We start from the raw sequence: 17,804 nt of genomic DNA on the forward strand, positions 1-17,804 counted from the left end.
TGGGCCCCAGAAGCACAGGGGGCTTTGCAAGTCCACCTCTCTGCCACTTATTACAGAAATCAAATATGGAATCTTGAATGTATTTACTCCCTTTCCCCACCCCCCTCTCTTCTTTGCCTCTTTAAGCATGGACAGCAAAGCGTGTTTGGTCCTTGGAGCGTGACATGATGTGACACATAAGCAAAGCGATTGCCAGGTAACGGGAGAGGCTGCGCCTTTGGTCCTTATTATTCCAGTCGACCCCCTCCATAGCCATCACTACACCTCCATCTGAACTGGTTTCCTTGCAGAAGGAACACCTCAACTCCTTCCCCCCACCCAAACCGCTCTCTCTCTCTGTCTCTCGTTGTCCTCGGGGCTGAGGAGGTTTGGCAAAGGCATCGGGTGGGGGTGTTCTCTGGCGATGAATGTCAGAATGGCCCGGGAAGCCTCCTGTTTAGGCCACGTTGAGGGCTTCATATAATGAAAGGCACCTGAGGAGAACAAGAACAGAAAGAAAGAGGTTTTTTTAATTCAATTTTAACTGGTTAAAACCCCACTGATGGTTGAAAAGGCAAAAAGTTGGAACTGTGAAGTCAATGTGAGGTGTGATGTTGACAGGAATGACTGTGAAAGAAGAAGGAGGAGTGTAAGAGCACATGAGAGCAAGGGAGAATAGAAACTGGGGTCCTAGGTTAAATCATAAAACTCTAAAAACAGGTGAAGAGCTTTGGGAATCTTCTCAGAAATTCTTTGAACCTAATGTGGTTGGTAAAACTAGCCTGAGACTGAGCCTTAGCCTGAATCTGTGGCTCTGCTCCACTGATCAATAACAACTCTAAATCTGACCTCCAGTGGGACACATGGTTCTAATCCTGGCCTGCCAAGGGCCATAATCGCCCCCTGTTAAAGAGCCCCTTACCCACCTCGTACACACACATACACACAAACGCCTGTGCTCACATAGATACACATTTCCCCAAACCCCCAAAAGCTACATGTGGGTCTCTCTGAGGACTGGCTAAATTAATGACATCAAGATGTTGCCACTGATGGGCCGGTCAACATGTGGTAGTGTACCTTAGATCAGCCCCAGGAAAACACTGCACTCTCCCCTCCCTCCTGTCAAACACGCTTTGGGAAGTGGCTCCTTTCATTTGGGGGGCTATCTATGTTACACAGAGGTCATTACATGGCTAGGTGTGCTACACTGAGGGTTTGATGGGCAAGCTCATCATACGGGGTCATGAAAGGATATTGAGTGGAAATGTGTGTGTTGGGATAAGACCCGGACATGCCTCCGCATCAGGCCTTGTGGATCATAGGGTGATGGTAATGTAAACTGAGGTAACCTGGCCACTAGTGCTCTCTCTAACATACATGTAATTTCAGCACAGCGCTGGGTGATTTGAGAAGCTCGCTCATCAGAGCGGTCTGCGCAATTAACTTGGATTGTGAGTTAGAAAATATAAACTAAATCACATAGGCAGAGCAAAGGTTATAGAGGGACATAGCCTATATTAATTATAGATAATTTCAATTCAAATATAGAAATTAAAGTCTATAAACACCACTAAATCAATATAAAAACAGCAGTCAAGTAAACATAAGAATTAAGTGTATTTCCAGCATACCTTGCTCTGACTGTACTGTCCATACTGGTAGGATGGATGGTGGTCCATGGCATAGGCTGGGGAGGTGTAGGAAGGTGGGCAGTAAGATTGGGTGCTAGGCAGGGTGGGCATACTGGTCAGGCCTGGCAGAGCCTCCAGGCGCTGGGAGCCATGACAGCTCGCAGCCATGCCTCCGTTCGGCTCCAAGCCTCCAGTCAGGGGGGAGAGTGCAAAGTCACTCTGGGACTGATGTGGTACTCCACCTGGGTTCAATAGGCCCATTACCTGAGGGGAGAACAACTGGGTGATTAGAATAGAAAATCACAAAGATAATGAGTAACACTTTATTTCATAATAATCAAAAATATGTTTTTCCTTACACCATTCAATCTACTTTTCCACTCCACTCAAGTGGCCTGAAGTGTGGAAGGTGGTCGCCTTGTTAATTGTCAGAAATACGTAATTACTGACTTTCCTCACACATGTGGTTTCCCTTTACTCTGTTTGACTGATTAGGGAGCTGATCGTGGATAAAAAGTTCAATTGTTTAGCCCACTAGTGGTTTCTGTCACATTTATGGATGTTGAGGGTATTTTATTATTGTGTTGAAAATTGAATTGATAGGAAAGAAATGAAGAGTGGAAGACTTTTGCTTATCATAAAATAAGAAAAATATTAAAACAATACATTTCTGAGAATGTGATGTATTTTAAACAGAATCCAAAAAGATTTGTATGTGTCCACTGATGTCCCTCTTACTTTCTCTTGAAGCCCTCGAATCACCATGTCCTTGTGAGGCCAGGGTGAAAAGGCCAAAGGGTACATGGGAACGGGGAGTCGGGTGCGTTTGTATGTGAGAGATACCTTTTCTACTTGTAGAACTGTGTATTTAACAGTAGTTGTGTGTATGTGTGTATGTGTGTGTGTGTGTGTGTGTGTGTGTGTGTGTGTGTGTGTGTGTGTGTGTGTGTGTGTGTGTGCTTGTGCGCGTCATGTGTAATATAAGCATTTTTTTTGCTCTGATGTCAGGGGTGTAGGGGTATCATGATACACTGTGAACAGCTGCACAAAGGTTTGCGTGAGAAGCGAAGTCACAAAAATGTCTAAAATGTGAAGACAAAAGTAAAAAAGTTAAAGAGTGAACGTGAGTTACTGGGGAAAGAGTTAAAGTCCATGTAGGAGAAAATAGAATTAAAGCCGAGCATAAAAAACAAACAAACCCCAATACACTTAAAATGACCTGTAGAGAAAAGTTAACTGAAAACAATGAGGCATAGAATAAGTAATTATGAGTAATGTTAAAACATGGCTTTCCCAGCTGATAGCCAGCTGGCACACATACATACACACATGCTGAGGAAACCTCAGGTGTCTTTAATGTAAGTAATTTATAGTTGATCTGTCCGAGTGATTTGACCTCAAACATCTGACAAACACATCAATACGGCCAACTACCACCAAACCATTATTTCTCCTACTGCTAAGTATGTATGATGTTCTTTCTCCCCAAAATATCCATGCTGCTTTAAAACAGTTAAATGTTTCCTTTCCTATCAGAAGATTATATATTGTTTCTTAAAAAAACACAAGTTTTCCTGGTTATCAAGTGATGTTTAGCCATATCTCAAAACACATCACACATACATGCGTGGTATGCGGGTACATGCCTGTGTCAGAGGGTCTGTGTCTATCTACATGCTCCTGTGTTCATGCGCCCTGTCTGCAACTGAAACGGCAGCAGTTCCCAATGGTGTCTGTTTTGAGGTTGTTCCGGGGATTAGGTCTCAGGGGGGTGCAAATCCCGGCCGCTCGCTTGCTTGGTGAGAAAGGGTTCCTTTGGTATGCACTAGATCAGCGAAGAGACGCCAGAGACCCCTCACCACAGGGAAACCACCGGCCTGACTCAAGCTCCAAATACAGAGCTAACTGCTCTGACAACAATATCAGCTATCTAAATTCAACCTTATCCATATCAAAACTCCATGGTGCTCTAATGTGACCATATCTGGAGTTAACTGAACCTCTGAATCTCCTGATGGATACACTCATAGATAGGGTAAAGTAGTTTTTATAGTCAGATTTTGTGTTCAGATCACCGTATAATTCCAGGGAGGATTTAACATAAAATAGACCAAGCTGTGTAGCTTTTTGAGAAAAACTGAAGCTGTAAAGTTTTCTAAGTGCAGAGGTCTTCATGTATTAACTATCAATGTCATAGAATTTAATCAATTCTCATTCCCTCCCTCTTATTAAGTTAAAATCAGGGACTTAATTCTATCCTCGTCCGAAATAGAGAAAACTGTATCGCAATATATATTCAAACAGCTGCAATGAATACATGAATTAAAACAAATTAGCCAACAAAGTGAGTCATTTGCATAAATTACACACTTTGTTACGAGGGGATAGATTACTTCATTCCAATCAATTAAGACACTGGAACATTCTGTGATTGCAATTCCAGACTGAGAAAACATTCCAGGCCTGCCGCCGTCCCTACGCAAGATGAGCTGTCCATTCTGTACAGAGCTGCCCACTGAGGTTAATGCTGAAACCATCCATGAGGCCACAGCACCTTTGGCCTCTTTATTGGAGTTTAAGTCACTCGTGACCCTGTGGATGTGTGAACTCACGGCACGGCCATGCGCTCAGTTACAGGAAGGCAGCTACGAGCAGGTTTACGCACCAGTTATGTTTCAACAAATTACCAGTTAGCTCAGTTGGCTAAGTTTAGTCCATCAAGCACTGACGCTTGCAGTTTTCCTCATGTCATCTTTGCTCTCCCCTGTCTTTCTATACTTTTATCTGTCTAAGGAAAATAAAAATCCCCAAGGAGTAATGATTTAAAAGTAAATATGGCTAGTTCTTGAGGAGAAAACAACAAATTCTAGTCCATAACTAGAGCTCATATATCAAAGCAGTCAATTATACTTTCAGCCACAATGGTGCCACCTACCACTTTCTGACCGTGCACCCTGGCAGCCACAACAAAGATATTCAATATATATACATCCTCAGGCATTCGCATTGTAACAAACCTGCCCGAGGCAGTTTTTTATCTGTGCCTGACAGGAGTCTGAGAATCTCTCTCATGGGAATTAGTACCCAGCATGCATTGCATGTGGGCCGGCCACCCTTTGTGGCGGTTAAAAGCTCGTTTTCCGCCTGTTAGTCCATCTTCTGGGCTGGTAGGGAGCCACTGATGGACACTGATGACTGTGTAATCGACCATAATTGTCTTTTCAGTTTTGATTTGTGTCATCTTCCGACATCCGTACATCCTTCCTCATGTCTGGTCCATTTCCCTCCCCAAAGACTGACATATGCCACATTTTAAATTCATCAAACAACCCATCAGAATAAACAAAAATGAAAAGCTACCGTGTTTCTTAGCCTAACAAGGTTTTCATCAATGTCACTGCAATGACACCTCCTAGGTCGCACGCAGTGTGCGTTTGTGTGTATCATTATCTCTCCATATGGTGCATCACATAAATGCCATGAAGAACTATTAGTGGACCATAGAATATGTGTGTGGCTATGGGTTTGTGTTTTAGACAGAATATATGTGGATAAAATGTGCATGTAAGCACTAACCAGATATTTTTAGGTTTGTGTGTACTTACTTCTCTAAGTATTTCTGTCTTTAATAATGAATGTAGAGACCAACCTGTGGTGAGAGGCTGTTGCCGATGGTGGGGTTGACAGTGTTGGCGTGTCCTGTCTGGGCCACAAAGCTGTCCGAGTATCCTGAGAAGCTGTGACGTCCAGATGACAGGCAGTACGCAGAGCTTCCATCCTGGGAGCCTGCTGACGAGCCGAGCCCACTCTGGTGCACCGAGGTGGGGGGCAGTGGCTGTGGTCGGTGGACTGTACTGGGCTGGTCGGATGCTGCAGAGAATAAGACATTCTACTTAAAATCCCATTCTGCTGTTATAAAATAAGTCCAGACTGTGTGTGCAAACACATTTTAAAGCATACAGTTACAAGTATGCTTAGGTGTGTTCAGCTGAACCCACCTTGAGCTATAGATGTGGGAGTGTAGGGGCTGTCGGACAGCTGATAGGGCTGCAGGCCGGACATAGCTGACGGAGGGAAACCCCCGGGGATGAGGTGGTTAAACGCCATCAGTTGATTTGCTCCTGCTTGCTTCCTCCACCGGGCTCTTCTGTTGCTGAACCACACCTGCGAGAAGAACAGAGACAAGAATGTTTCAGGTTAATTTATGTGTTTATCCAAAAGAATTAGTCGACTTGTCCAATACAAGTAAGTGGTTGATGCTTGTGAATGTATGTGCTTGTGTGCAAGGTCTCTCTGTCCTATTACAAGGAGCTGAACTGATAGCGATCCTAACATCTGGAGCATAAAGTGAAACCACAGACATTATATCTTTGTGTGCTACAGCAAGTCAGTGGGTTCAAAGGGTAACAGCTGTTAAAGTCTATAATAGCACACTATCTAAATCAGGCATCTATTTTGGGATCTTTATATAGCTCGTTTTGTAGAGAGACTGACAAAAATAGTAAGCTGTCTTCAAACACAATGGGTGCTTTGTATCTGTATGTGGAGAAGGGTGTTGGGAGGCAGGGGGCACATGTCTAATGGCTGTAAGTAATGTGTGGCAACATCCAAGGCAAGTTAACGCCCCAAGACACATATCCATCAAAAGATCCGCACATGTCTCTGCTGTCAAGATTGGGTCTCAGGGATTTTGAGGTTGAATAGTGCATCATTGCAAGAATCTAACCTGAACTCGAGCCTCTGTCAATTTGGCCCGCTGGGCCAACTCCTCCCGTGTGTAGATGTCGGGGTAGTGCGTGCGTTCGAAGGCCCTCTCTAGCTCCTCCAGCTGCTCCGCTGTGAAAGTGGTCCGACTGCGACGCTGCTTCCTCTTCAGAGGCAGGCCTGGCTCTGAGTCCACATCGGAGCCCTCGTCTGAGTGACTGGCTGGAATTGCAAAAAAGGGGAGACTGTTACATCAACATTCAGTTGAATCAAGCTGATACACACTAAATCTCTGAGTGTATAAATATAAATAAATATATATATATATATATATATATATATATATATATATATATATATATATATATATATATATATTATGATGAGTACTACACAGGGAACAGAGCACATTTAAATTGTGTCCTCCCTTAAACTCCTCAGTGGTTCCTAAGGGGATCAAAAGCCAGAGGCTGCTTGAACATGGATTAAAGAAGACTAGATCCCTCTGGGGCTTCTATGCCCTGGGACACCGTGTCTCTCACAGTCTTAGCCATGCTGTGCGCTATGCCGATAGGGTTCCATAGTAAAGTAGGCAGCCTTTTGCAGGTGCTTCTTAATCTGTTTGTTCAGTTGAGGGAAGGAGAGAGCGTATGGGTAACTGGGAGACAGCCATTGGGATCTAATTCAGCAGAAGAAGGGAATCAATGAAGGCTTGAGACTCGAGACAGAGGACTATTGCTGGCTTTCGGGGGGAGGTTACCCATCTATTAAATAATGATTAGGCTCCACAAACTAGCGTGACAGCCTGCCATTGTCCGCCATTACATGTCTACAATCCCCCATCTCTTTCTCAGTCATATGCACACTCACAAACATGCATCTGCTGCGTCTCGGCTATGGGCTTTCACTCAATGAACGCAGTCTATGACAATATGTCAAACACAGATGGACACAAGACAGAAAGAGTTGGAATCCACTCCCAAATCCACCCAAGAAGGACCTCTTAAACCTCACGTGGAAGGTTCACTGCACCTTTTCGACACTATGCTTCCAACACCTAAGCTGAGAGAAAAAAAAATAAGAGACTCAAAAGCAGAGAGACAGGTGTAAGCAACAGAAAGGCTTCAGCAGAGGACTGAAGCTTGTCTGTTTCCCCAGACTGCTCATTCCCTCTCTGCCCTCCAGATTTAAAGCTTTAATTAAAAAGTGCCAACTCAGACATGGAGGGGGGTAGCAGGGATCTCCCCTTGCCTCTGGAGTCTCTGGAGCCAAGCAGGAAATGTTTGTGCTGGTTGCCAGTGTGTGTCTGACCAGGCATTACACATGGATTTGCTCCCTGGGAATGCTGCTATGCTCCGGGCCGCCAGCACACAAGATTCTGATGCTGAGAAGAGCTCTTTATTACATTTGAACCAAGGGCGCCACGGTGGCATACAGTCTCACAGAGGATTGGCTGGATGCTTAGATACTCCTGGAACATGCACTGTGAGCTTGGGATGTGGTTTGTTTAGGTAAGGATGTGGCCTGAGACCAGCTAGCAAATATTATAGTAAAACACGCGTAAGGAGAAGGCCACACAGTATGAAAATTTGATACTTTTCCTATGAGCACATTTTTAAACATCAATATTGTTTGGATTAGAAAGTGAAACTTCCACTAATCAGCACGTAAACAACACTAAAGGAAGAAAACTACAAGAAACAGCGAGCAAAGTAACATGCAATGTCATTACCATTTTAATGACAGAGGAACAGAGAAAGAAAGAAAAAGACAGAGAACCAATGACAGCGCAGAAACGAAAAGATTCCTGAGGGAGGGAAAGAGAGCTCATAAAACTCCTCAGAGGAGAAAGCTCCCCATTGGCACTGTAACTCATGTTAACTGCAGGGTGGGGGTGGACCTCTCCTCCTATTTATTCCTGTCTTCGCTCTTCTTTTCCCCTCCCTGTTTTTATTATTAGTAACTACAGAGAAAACACTCCGTCACAGACTCTCCCTTAATGGCAAATGACATTGTTGCTTTTGTCATCCTCTGGCTTGCACTTTCTCTTTTGCTCTCTTCCTCTCTGTCTTTTTTTTTTTCGAAGTGATGAGGCCAAGCCTTTGTATCTTAGCAGGGAAAAGCCTGTGGCAGGCCTCTGTTGGACCGATTACCACGCTCCATCTGTAGGAGCCATCAGGGACGCCCGGGCCTGCATTCAGGGGTCTGTCACCTGCCCAGCAGGGGAGTGCGGGGGGGGCTGTAAGGCCAGGGGCTGAGTGGGGGAATGAAGGGTGGGAGGGAGAAGGGGGGGCACAAAGGGGTCCAGAGAAGGGCCACTGGGGGCTGTGCAGGGGCACAGCAGGGGAGCACCGCTTCATCCCCTCCCTCCACGGCCTGAGGGGCACAGAGCTGGGGGATGGGGGAGTTGAAGAGGTTGACATGGAGAGGAGAGGAGATGGGAGGCTGAAGGCACCTGAAGAAGATGCTGGGGAAGGGGTGTGGGCTGCCAAGCTAAGGAGAATGGGAGTGCTGGTCATTCAAAAAAAAAAGCGGACCTGTCTCTTCCATCTCACCCATTCACTTCACTCCCCTCTTTCTGTGTGCTCACCCGTCGCTGCATCCACATCTTTGACATCTTCAAACAAGACTCTTACGCTGCTGTGGATCGATTTTAAGGCACGCTGATGCAGAAGCGGACTCAGAGAGGGTTGTTCCCACACATTCCCTGCGACAAACCGCAGAAGAGGATACTAAAACACACAAAGGGAGGCCTCGACCTCCTTACTTAAACACCCAAATCAAATTTTACGCTGCAGCTAAAGCACTAGGGAGCTGAAAATTCTCCATGGCCGCTCACAGTTTGGCTGTGGCCCTGACAAGAATCTTAAAAAAAGATAAATTATTATCCCTCAAGCGGAAATTGGGGCTGCTGAGGCGTTATCCATATATCAGAAGTTCCAAACAAAGTAAGATGTGGATTAATAAACTAATAACAAGCCAGTTTAGATAGCAGGGTGAGTGTTGATGATTTATGTAACATAGTTTTGATTTTATAGCACAGTTCAGTGGAGTATTCAACAAGTGAATTCAACAGGTTCCTTTCTCTGATCAGAGACTCTTAAATCAAATTAAACATGTGCATTTCCATGTATATGTGCAAACAGATAGTACTCACAATCAAAGATCAGCACGAAAGACCAACCACCATGGACCAACCACTCAAGGTAAACAAAATCATTTATTGATCAAGAGAGGAGACTTGACAGGCAGGGAAGATAAACTCCAGAAGGTCACAGATGTGAACTTGAGGAACGTCCAGTTCCATTAGCTTCACCTGCAGCAGTAGTGCCTCTAACAGGCCAAAAAAAACAAGTAAGGATTCCAACTGAGAGAATAAAGACTGCTCTTGTTTACTCCGTGGTCTACATTAGCCAGGACTCGCTTTGCCAAGCATTCACCCCCTCCCATCCGTTCAAAGATGTTAATATGAAGAGACGTGCACAGATGCACACATCTATATAAGTGCGCACAAATTCACAAATGTATCTTGAAATGGCAAAAAAATACATGAGGTCGGAAGGAGTGACAGAAAGTGTGAAGAGAATCAAAAGGGGTTTTAAAAAGAACAAAAATAAGCAAGATATTATGAGAAGAGAGAAAGAAATGAAAGGAAGGGAAGGAAAGGCAAGAGGATGAAGAGAGAAGCGGAGCATATGGAGCAGTTTATAGCCTTGTCTTGATAGGGGCTGGCAAGCCCTTCCTCCAGGGGCTGTTAATAGAGAAGGTAATTGAGCTGGTGACATGTGTTCGTAACACAAAACAAAGGGCAGAAGAGACAAATGAACTAGTTATTTGCCCAGGGAAGTAGATCTGGCCCTTTCAGGCCACAGAGCATAGAGCGAGTGGGCCACTGAATAAAATAGTGGCATGCCACATCGAGCCAGAGCGAGCAGATGCACTGGAGGAAAAGAATGGTTAACTGACAGCTTATGGGCTCAGCTGGGGTTAACAGTTAAGGGAAAAATGGGAGTGAGTGGGCTGCTCACTTGACTTGCTAAAGAGCCCCCAGGATCCAGCAGCTGCCTGGGAAAAGTGGGGGGGTGGGGGCGATAGAGAGAAAGAGAGAGGAAGATGATGATGTGATGGACAGAAAAATGAAGTAAATAAGCGCAGGAGGTTGGCTCTTAACGGACAATGAAAGAGCTGGCGATATGACTTTGAAAGATGTATCTCTGTCTAATATTGGTGAGGTGACAAAAAGCCACAAATGGCCCTTCATGGCCATTATGTGTGCCCAGCGTGCGGTGGTTATTATTTAGTTCCACCGTGGTGCAGTTAGGTGACGGTTTCACGGTGGCATTTCCAACCTCGTGGCATGGACAAAGCAATGGCACAGAACCCACGCAGAGACAAAGCAACAGGCCAGTCTGCCGCACGTTCCAGTCAAACGGAGATACACCTCAACCCAACCTTGTTTAGGTCAGACAGACAACCACACCAATCACCTTGCTCAGAATAACCAGCATACTCTCATCAAACAGCAAAACCTGTACATGAATTCACATAGCAGATCAGAGCCTATGCATCTCAACGGGCAGGTTACTATAACACTGATTCACTGATCTGATTTGAGGGAGTCTGTCAATTGTCATCTTTTCCCAAACATTATTGTAACCTCCTCTTCCTGGGGCCTGATAGTTTTAACAGTCAAGTGACCCTAAGTTAGCCCCTGACCTTTTCACAGCTACTGCACAGCTCTGCAGTGAAGACGGCCTCACCACTGACCCTGCAACAAAACTTCACACACTCAGGGAGAAGACATCATCACATTCCACTCTTTTTTTCCCTGCAAACACTCACTCGTTTTTATGAGCTTTGGAGCTACAATTGTTTTACTTTTGTCTTTTTAATGCCTTTGTTTGGACAAATTTAGTAAATAAATGCTGTGTATATTTTCAAAAAAAATTAAAGCTTATGTCCTATTTTTGTTTGTTTTTATTGGATTTCTTTGTTCAGAGAGGAAAAAATACATTAATCAAAACAGCCACAGAGTTGTGCTGGCGTGTCCATAATGTGCAATGTGCTGGACGAAACAGCTCCACAAAAACTGAGGCTAAACAAAGTTAAGTGATTGACAACGCTGTCTGGCTTTACTCAATTAACTATCCCATTGTGTTCCTCTTTGCAGAGTCCCCTCGCCCCCGACCCTTTTCTCTTCACACTCCTTTATCCTCCCCATCACAGAGTTTTGCTTGGCTAATACTTCCAAGGAAATAGAGAGCTCTTTTTCTACTGGGGCTCCTCTCCTTGACCTTCCATTGCTCACTGCTTCTCTTTCAGTCACTTCACAGTGTCTCTTGGGTTAGTGGGGAGAATGCGGAGAGTACATCAGCGCCGAGGGGCCGGCTCAGGGCAGGACCCCGGCCCATTACTTCAAAGTTGGCCTGCATTCATTAATTGTCCTTTGAATTAATATTGGAGGATCACAATGTGGGTGCCAACAGAGAAAGAGGCTTTAATGAAGCATAGTCTGCATTCAGTTGCAGATCAGCCAGTGTGGATTTTTTCTTTCTTTTTTGAAAAAGAGGGAGCCTTGTGTCGTGACAACATAGAACGTAGAAGTGTTGAGTATTTATACTTGAGAAGGGGGGCAGTCTAGGTGATGTGAACTGTCTATCTATCTATCTATTTATGTAGTCCTCTAAACAGAAGATATACTGAATATATATATATATGTATACAACAGTCCACTGGGTTAAACTAGCATTATAAGCACTATTATCACAGGAAAACACAGTGAGGCCCACATATAAAATTGTCTATTATCCAGCCCCGAGAGGAAAATGGAAATGTGGCGGTAGCAGACATTCCTCTGGTTGCACTAAGGCCTTCTATCTCCACTAAACCTCCAATCTTTAACTCATTCACCATGGAAATGCAAGGACCCCAACAAAGACACAAGTTGTAGAAATTCAACATATATCGCCGCGTTTACAGATGTGGATTATTGCCGTACTGCTCAGTTGCTTTTGCTCCTCACATGTAAGAGAAATGTATCTGTTTATATTCTTAGAAGTCTCACAAGAACATAAGCTATGAAACTTTAAAATTGGATGAGATGGCAGCTGCATGTGGAAGTTTGCCACCGTTGTCATTTTCTCCTTCAGAAATTTATACAAAACTCGTTTTAAAATATGGTAAACACAAATATGATCTTTCTGCTCTCCTTACTCTCTAAATTTTTCTATGCCAAAGTCGCGGGGAGCCAGTTACCCAGTTTATTTACACAAACAAAGTCCTACTCAGCTCCTTTGACAAAAGCAGCTAAATCTTTCATGTTTTGTCAGCACTTGATTCCTCCTGTCCCTCTGGCTATTTGCCTGCCTCCGGACAATAGAGGCAGGAGAATGGCAGCAGATTGTTGGAATGCACCTCAATGAAACCAATTATTACATGTTGACTGCGTTCACCATGGCAGATTTGAAAGAACTGGGCTCATTCAATTTGGCACCGCAGGATTCCCTTTAAAGAAAAGTTATCCCTTTGACTGTTTGTATTTCTGAGCTTTCTTTTTCTTCTGCTTCTTTCTCCCTTTCACCCCCACTGCCATAAATGGATCCTGCAAGAGTGGTTACTCCTCTTTCATGACTTTGGTTACTTTAATTAGTTAAATGAGGCTAAAGTGCTAACAGTAATAAATAGAGGAAAGGATGCTATCTATTAATTCAATGCCACTCATGGCGAAACAAATTCTTGGCACTGTTGCATTATTTAATCTTCCAATTAAAATGACATACCAGAGATACACTGATATGGGTATATTCCTGCTTTATGGGAAACGATACATGGCACAAATGATTCTTCTCAAGCTGCAGCTCAACCATGCATGCTGTTTAAATTCTCGACACTGGAGTAAATGATTCCTCCATAACTCAACAGTTAAAGGAAACAACTTAGCATCAGACTCATCACAGCAAAACATCCTTTTCCCACAATGACGCAGTCACTTGTTTATGCCATGCAGACCTGGGGCTGCACAGTACACTTTATCCCAAAAACCTTAGCAGTTCTTTTCCCAGACAAATAAATCTAAATGAGTCAGCTTTGATCTTAGCACTTAAGGAGAGCCAACAATAGTGGTAGAGGAGAAAGGGGCAGAGAGCAACAGGCCTCTCTCTGCCACAACAATAGCCTCTGCAAACACCTACTTAATCAATATTTGGCCAGAAGACACTCTCTCAGTCCCCAAACCACCCTTTTCACATTCTAATGAAGAGCTATAAAAGAGAAAAACAACAACTACTTCCACAAAGAGACACAAGAATGAAATAGTGCTGTTCTGTATATCAATGGGGGAAAGCCTCAGAGCTGTTTGCATGTAGGATGTCACCTATTTGATATAAAAGAGCTAATGTTATTTGTTTTCTTTCCAAAAAAAATCATACTAGCATTAAAGTATGTATAAGGTGAAATATAAACATCAACATAAATATTTTTTTCTCAGTTTTCTGAGAGTTGTATGAAGCACTTATTATACAAATAAAAACATTTTAAAGACAGTGATCAACAAAGGGACAAATCAAATTACTTTAAGAAGCCAAGTGCATCCTAATTGATGGATCGATCGTATTATTTATTTACTTTTTTTCGCAGTAATGAGTTTTAAAATTTAGAGAAGTGCCTGATCAGTATTGGAGATGTGCCTCGCCTTGAAGAGGGAGAGGGACGTGCCCACAGATATTGCATGAATGTGTGCGCCCTAGGCGGAAAGGAAAGGGGCGGACTTTTTCTTGAGATGAAAGTGGAGAGAAATAAAAGGTTTGGATTTAATCTAGTGGAGAGAAGGGTTTCCCTTCGCTCTGGCTGAAGGCGTCACGCTCACTGCGCAAAGACTGACAAAAGCTCCGTGCGCAAAAGTAACGCCACCGTTCAATTTGATAACGCAAAGGCCTGACGTGAATTTAACACAGTGCAGGCAAAAAAAACCAATAAAAAAAAAAAAAAACACTAGCCTCATGTGAGCTGCCAAACTGACATAAGTTGCCGTTTACTACATGTTTATTTTTCTGGTAAGTTATCATAGCTTCAAATTTGACAATACAGGCAAATTCAAACAAACGAATAAAGGAAATAAATCTGCGCGCCATTCCATGATGTTGCCAAAACACTATCACTGTTTCTAGAAGTCTAGTCATCAATAATTAACTATAGTCCGCATTATGTCTCCAACAGCAACCTTTCATTTTGCGGCAACACTCCTCAGACCCCAACAGGTCGTAAATCAACAGGTGTTTGCCTTCAGTCGGAGCTGTTTTCCCCGTATTTTTATTGAATGACAAGTGGGAAAAAGCCCCCGAATTTGCCACTTTTTGAGCAGTCTATAAAGCAGGTCGCACCGGGCCTATTGGTGTCCCTGAATAATTCATCGCTCATTGCGGGTTCATAATGTCTTCTCCCGGCCTTTTGTCAGCGCAGTTTTTTCTCCCTTTCTTTCCCCATTTTGAAAGGCCCTGGCGTCTTTTTGTACACCACTGAGCCGCTCACTGGAGTTTGGCTTTTGTGCTCGTCAAACTGAGGTGTGAGACTCAATGGACTCTCCCTGCTTTGTCCCCTGAAGTTCATCCTCAAGTGTCCGATTGTGTGTATAAAAGTATCTCAGGCTTGGAAGTTAGACAAATGTTTGATTAGCTACTTTAAAAAAAAAAAAACTCTGCATATTTGTTAAATCTCCTATGTCTAAACGCATGCGTAAACACCTGGAGTTTTAATGCATTTCACTTTTCTGTGCAGGTTAACTGAAACAGTTGACGGGGTAATTTCTCTGGGATAATTACATATAAATGCCCTTTAAATTAGTGCTCTGCCATTGTGTTTATTATGTTTTACTGGTATTATTATGATTAAAGTTTTCTGTTAACTGATGCCTCCGATCAAAAACCAATCATCCACAACCAGATCAGGACATTCTCGTTCAGTTGCCACTTTTTTGGACCGTAAAGCACACAGCGAATATGTTCCTTTTTATAAAATGATAATGCTGCACTTACATCTGTCTCCCAGGATGCCATCGATGCTGTGTTTTGTCCGTGGTTCGCTTTCCTCCATCTCTCTCTTCACAACTTCATCATCCTCCTCTTCATCATCACCGGCTCCGCCGAATTTAGACCGCATGATGCGACTGATGGCGCTCACTTAGAAAATAAGGATGGAAGTAAAGATTCGTTAAATAGAAGTAACACAAGGAAATAAATATGTCATGTTTGCAAATCAATATACAACTTGGTTTGATGGGCCATTTTCACAACATGTGTCTAATTTATATGCTATAAAAGTTGTGTTAAATATAATTAGCTCATTTCCTTACTGGTATTTTTTATTTACACATTGCAGCTCCGAAACGGACGCCTACCTGAGGGGACGTTATTCCTGTCGCAGATCCCATCTTTCAGTAATTTGTCCCGGATTTCCCAGCTGAACATGCCCGGGTTTTCTCTCTTGTACTCTTCGATTTTCTTGTCCACCTCTGGAGAGGCTGTTTGCTTTGATGAGAGGAAGGAGGAAAAAAAGAGTTTGTCACTTTTTCTTTTTTTTTTTGCAGATTCGAGGCTTACAATAGACTGCCCTAAAAAGCCCGAGTGCAGTAACTTCGAAATCTCTGATCGCATGATTTCTGCACAATGTTGGGCCTGAAAGTATGGAGGTTAGGATTGATTTGGATAAAAAGTATTTAATGGCAACCTAGTAAACTATAATCCATCATCAATGTGCCAAATATTCATTTGTCGGGACAGTAAATAAACTTTCAGCCATTTTTTTAAATGATATATCATAGGTGTGGTACTGCACTTTGGCTTTGTAGTGCAGTATAGTTGAGACAAAAATGTTTATTTGCCACATTTAAGAGTTTGGAGCGATATGCAGAACAGAGTTGTGAGACAGTCACTCAAAAACATTTAGCTTAGAGGAAAGGAGTCAAACTTGTTCAAGTTGTAATATATCTCCAAAAAGGTATTTTAGCAAAGGTCTCATTGACTTTAAATCAGCTTTGTTTTTGTTTTTTTACCATAGATTATGTAACCAATGGGTTTCACATCCTAACAGTGGGAATTGTAGGCTTTTATAATGACATTTTACAGAGCAAAGCCTTGTTATTTAAATCAGATACCAACCTATCTCTTTTCTAAAATAACTACTAAATTACATATCTATGGATCAATCGCCCCACACTTCAGTTGCACGTGAATGTACCTAAACATTACCCGGCCGTATCTCTCACCTTTGGCTTGCTGCCTCCGATGGCCCCCGGCCTGATGGAGCCTGTCTCCTGGTACCGGCACAGGATCTTGGAGACACAGCCGTGGGACACGCGCAGCTGACGGGAGATGACACACGGCCGGACGCCGTGATGGGCCATCTCCACGATTTTATGGCGGATGTGGTTAGGGAGAGGTCTGCCGTTTATGAAGACACCACCGAGCTGGTTGACCCGACCCTGTCCTAACGGAGTGGAGACTGCACAGCGGTGCGCGAACTTTAGTTAGTTCAATACTCAGAAGTTGTAGACTAAACTGTGTGTCTTTGGTTTAGATATTCAAAAACTGTTAAAAGAAACAAGGTGAGCTGACAGACACGTTTAAAGTGCAATCAAATATGGAAAATTAAGGACTTAGGCTGAGTTGTTGAAATAAACACATAACACTTCATCTTGTACGTTAGACCCATACATTCAGCCAAAAAATGGACTTACCCTAAATATAAATATAATAATGATGCAATTGGCATGAGAAAACTAAATAATTTACTTTCTAACAATTGTCAATCCTGTCTCGCACAATTAATGTGACAGTGAGACTTGATACGACATTAAAAAAAACAACCTAAATATAGGCTATACCATTTTAATAATGACAATAATAATTGAAAAACAAGACATTGCGTGGTGCTGCCTACAGACTTAATCCCGGGGGTTATTTATTTATTCTTTTTGTAAAATGATATTTAACAGTTTTATAAAGCATAGCCTACGTCAAGGTCCATTGAGAAGTAAATAATATTTTTTGCAGGTAAAAAACTCGGGCTAGTCAACTTTGCTGGAGTAATCCGAAAGTTGGATTTACTTGCTATATTGTGAGCAGCAACTGGTGGTCTCTTACCTTCCAGGGAGTATCCTCCCCGCGGGAAGTTCTGGTGAGGAGTCGGTCTCATCATTCTCGGTAAACCTCCTGCAAGCGCTGTCATGACTCCTGACTTTCTGTCAGGTAACACTTGAAACGAAGCTGTCTCCGTTTGACGCTTTTAATCCCACAAAAAATACCCTTTCTTAGTTGTAATGTTTCGCCTTCTACAGACGCGACGCAGTCTGCTTCCCCTTGAGTAACAGGTTGCCTCAACAAGAGAACCACTCAGAGGTGTTGTTGTTGGTATCCAGTGGCTGAAGTTGCCCGGGGTCAGTTTAAATCAAAGTTCAGGTCGCTAAGAGTCCTGCGAGGATGGTTTGAGAGTATG

At 43.2% G+C, this 17,804-nt stretch overlaps 1 protein-coding gene across 1 annotated transcript; it reads right to left on the bottom strand.

Moving 5' to 3' along the window:
• Nucleotides 1–455: 455 nt before the first annotated feature.
• Nucleotides 456–17,537, bottom strand: pax3a (paired box 3a; the record flags this gene model as incomplete). Its single annotated transcript, XM_083928038.1, has 9 exons — nucleotides 456–473; nucleotides 1,614–1,877; nucleotides 5,263–5,483; nucleotides 5,612–5,777; nucleotides 6,340–6,539; nucleotides 15,347–15,490; nucleotides 15,709–15,838; nucleotides 16,576–16,811; nucleotides 17,453–17,537. The coding sequence occupies 9 exons, from the start codon at nucleotides 17,535–17,537 to the stop codon at nucleotides 456–458; spliced, it is 1,464 nt and encodes a 487-aa protein (XP_083784164.1).
• Nucleotides 17,538–17,804: the final 267 nt, after the last annotated feature.

This window comes from Echiichthys vipera (assembly GCF_963691815.1).
Source record: "Echiichthys vipera genome assembly, chromosome: 15".
In the NCBI taxonomy this organism is placed as follows: Eukaryota; Metazoa; Chordata; class Actinopteri; order Perciformes; family Trachinidae; genus Echiichthys; species Echiichthys vipera.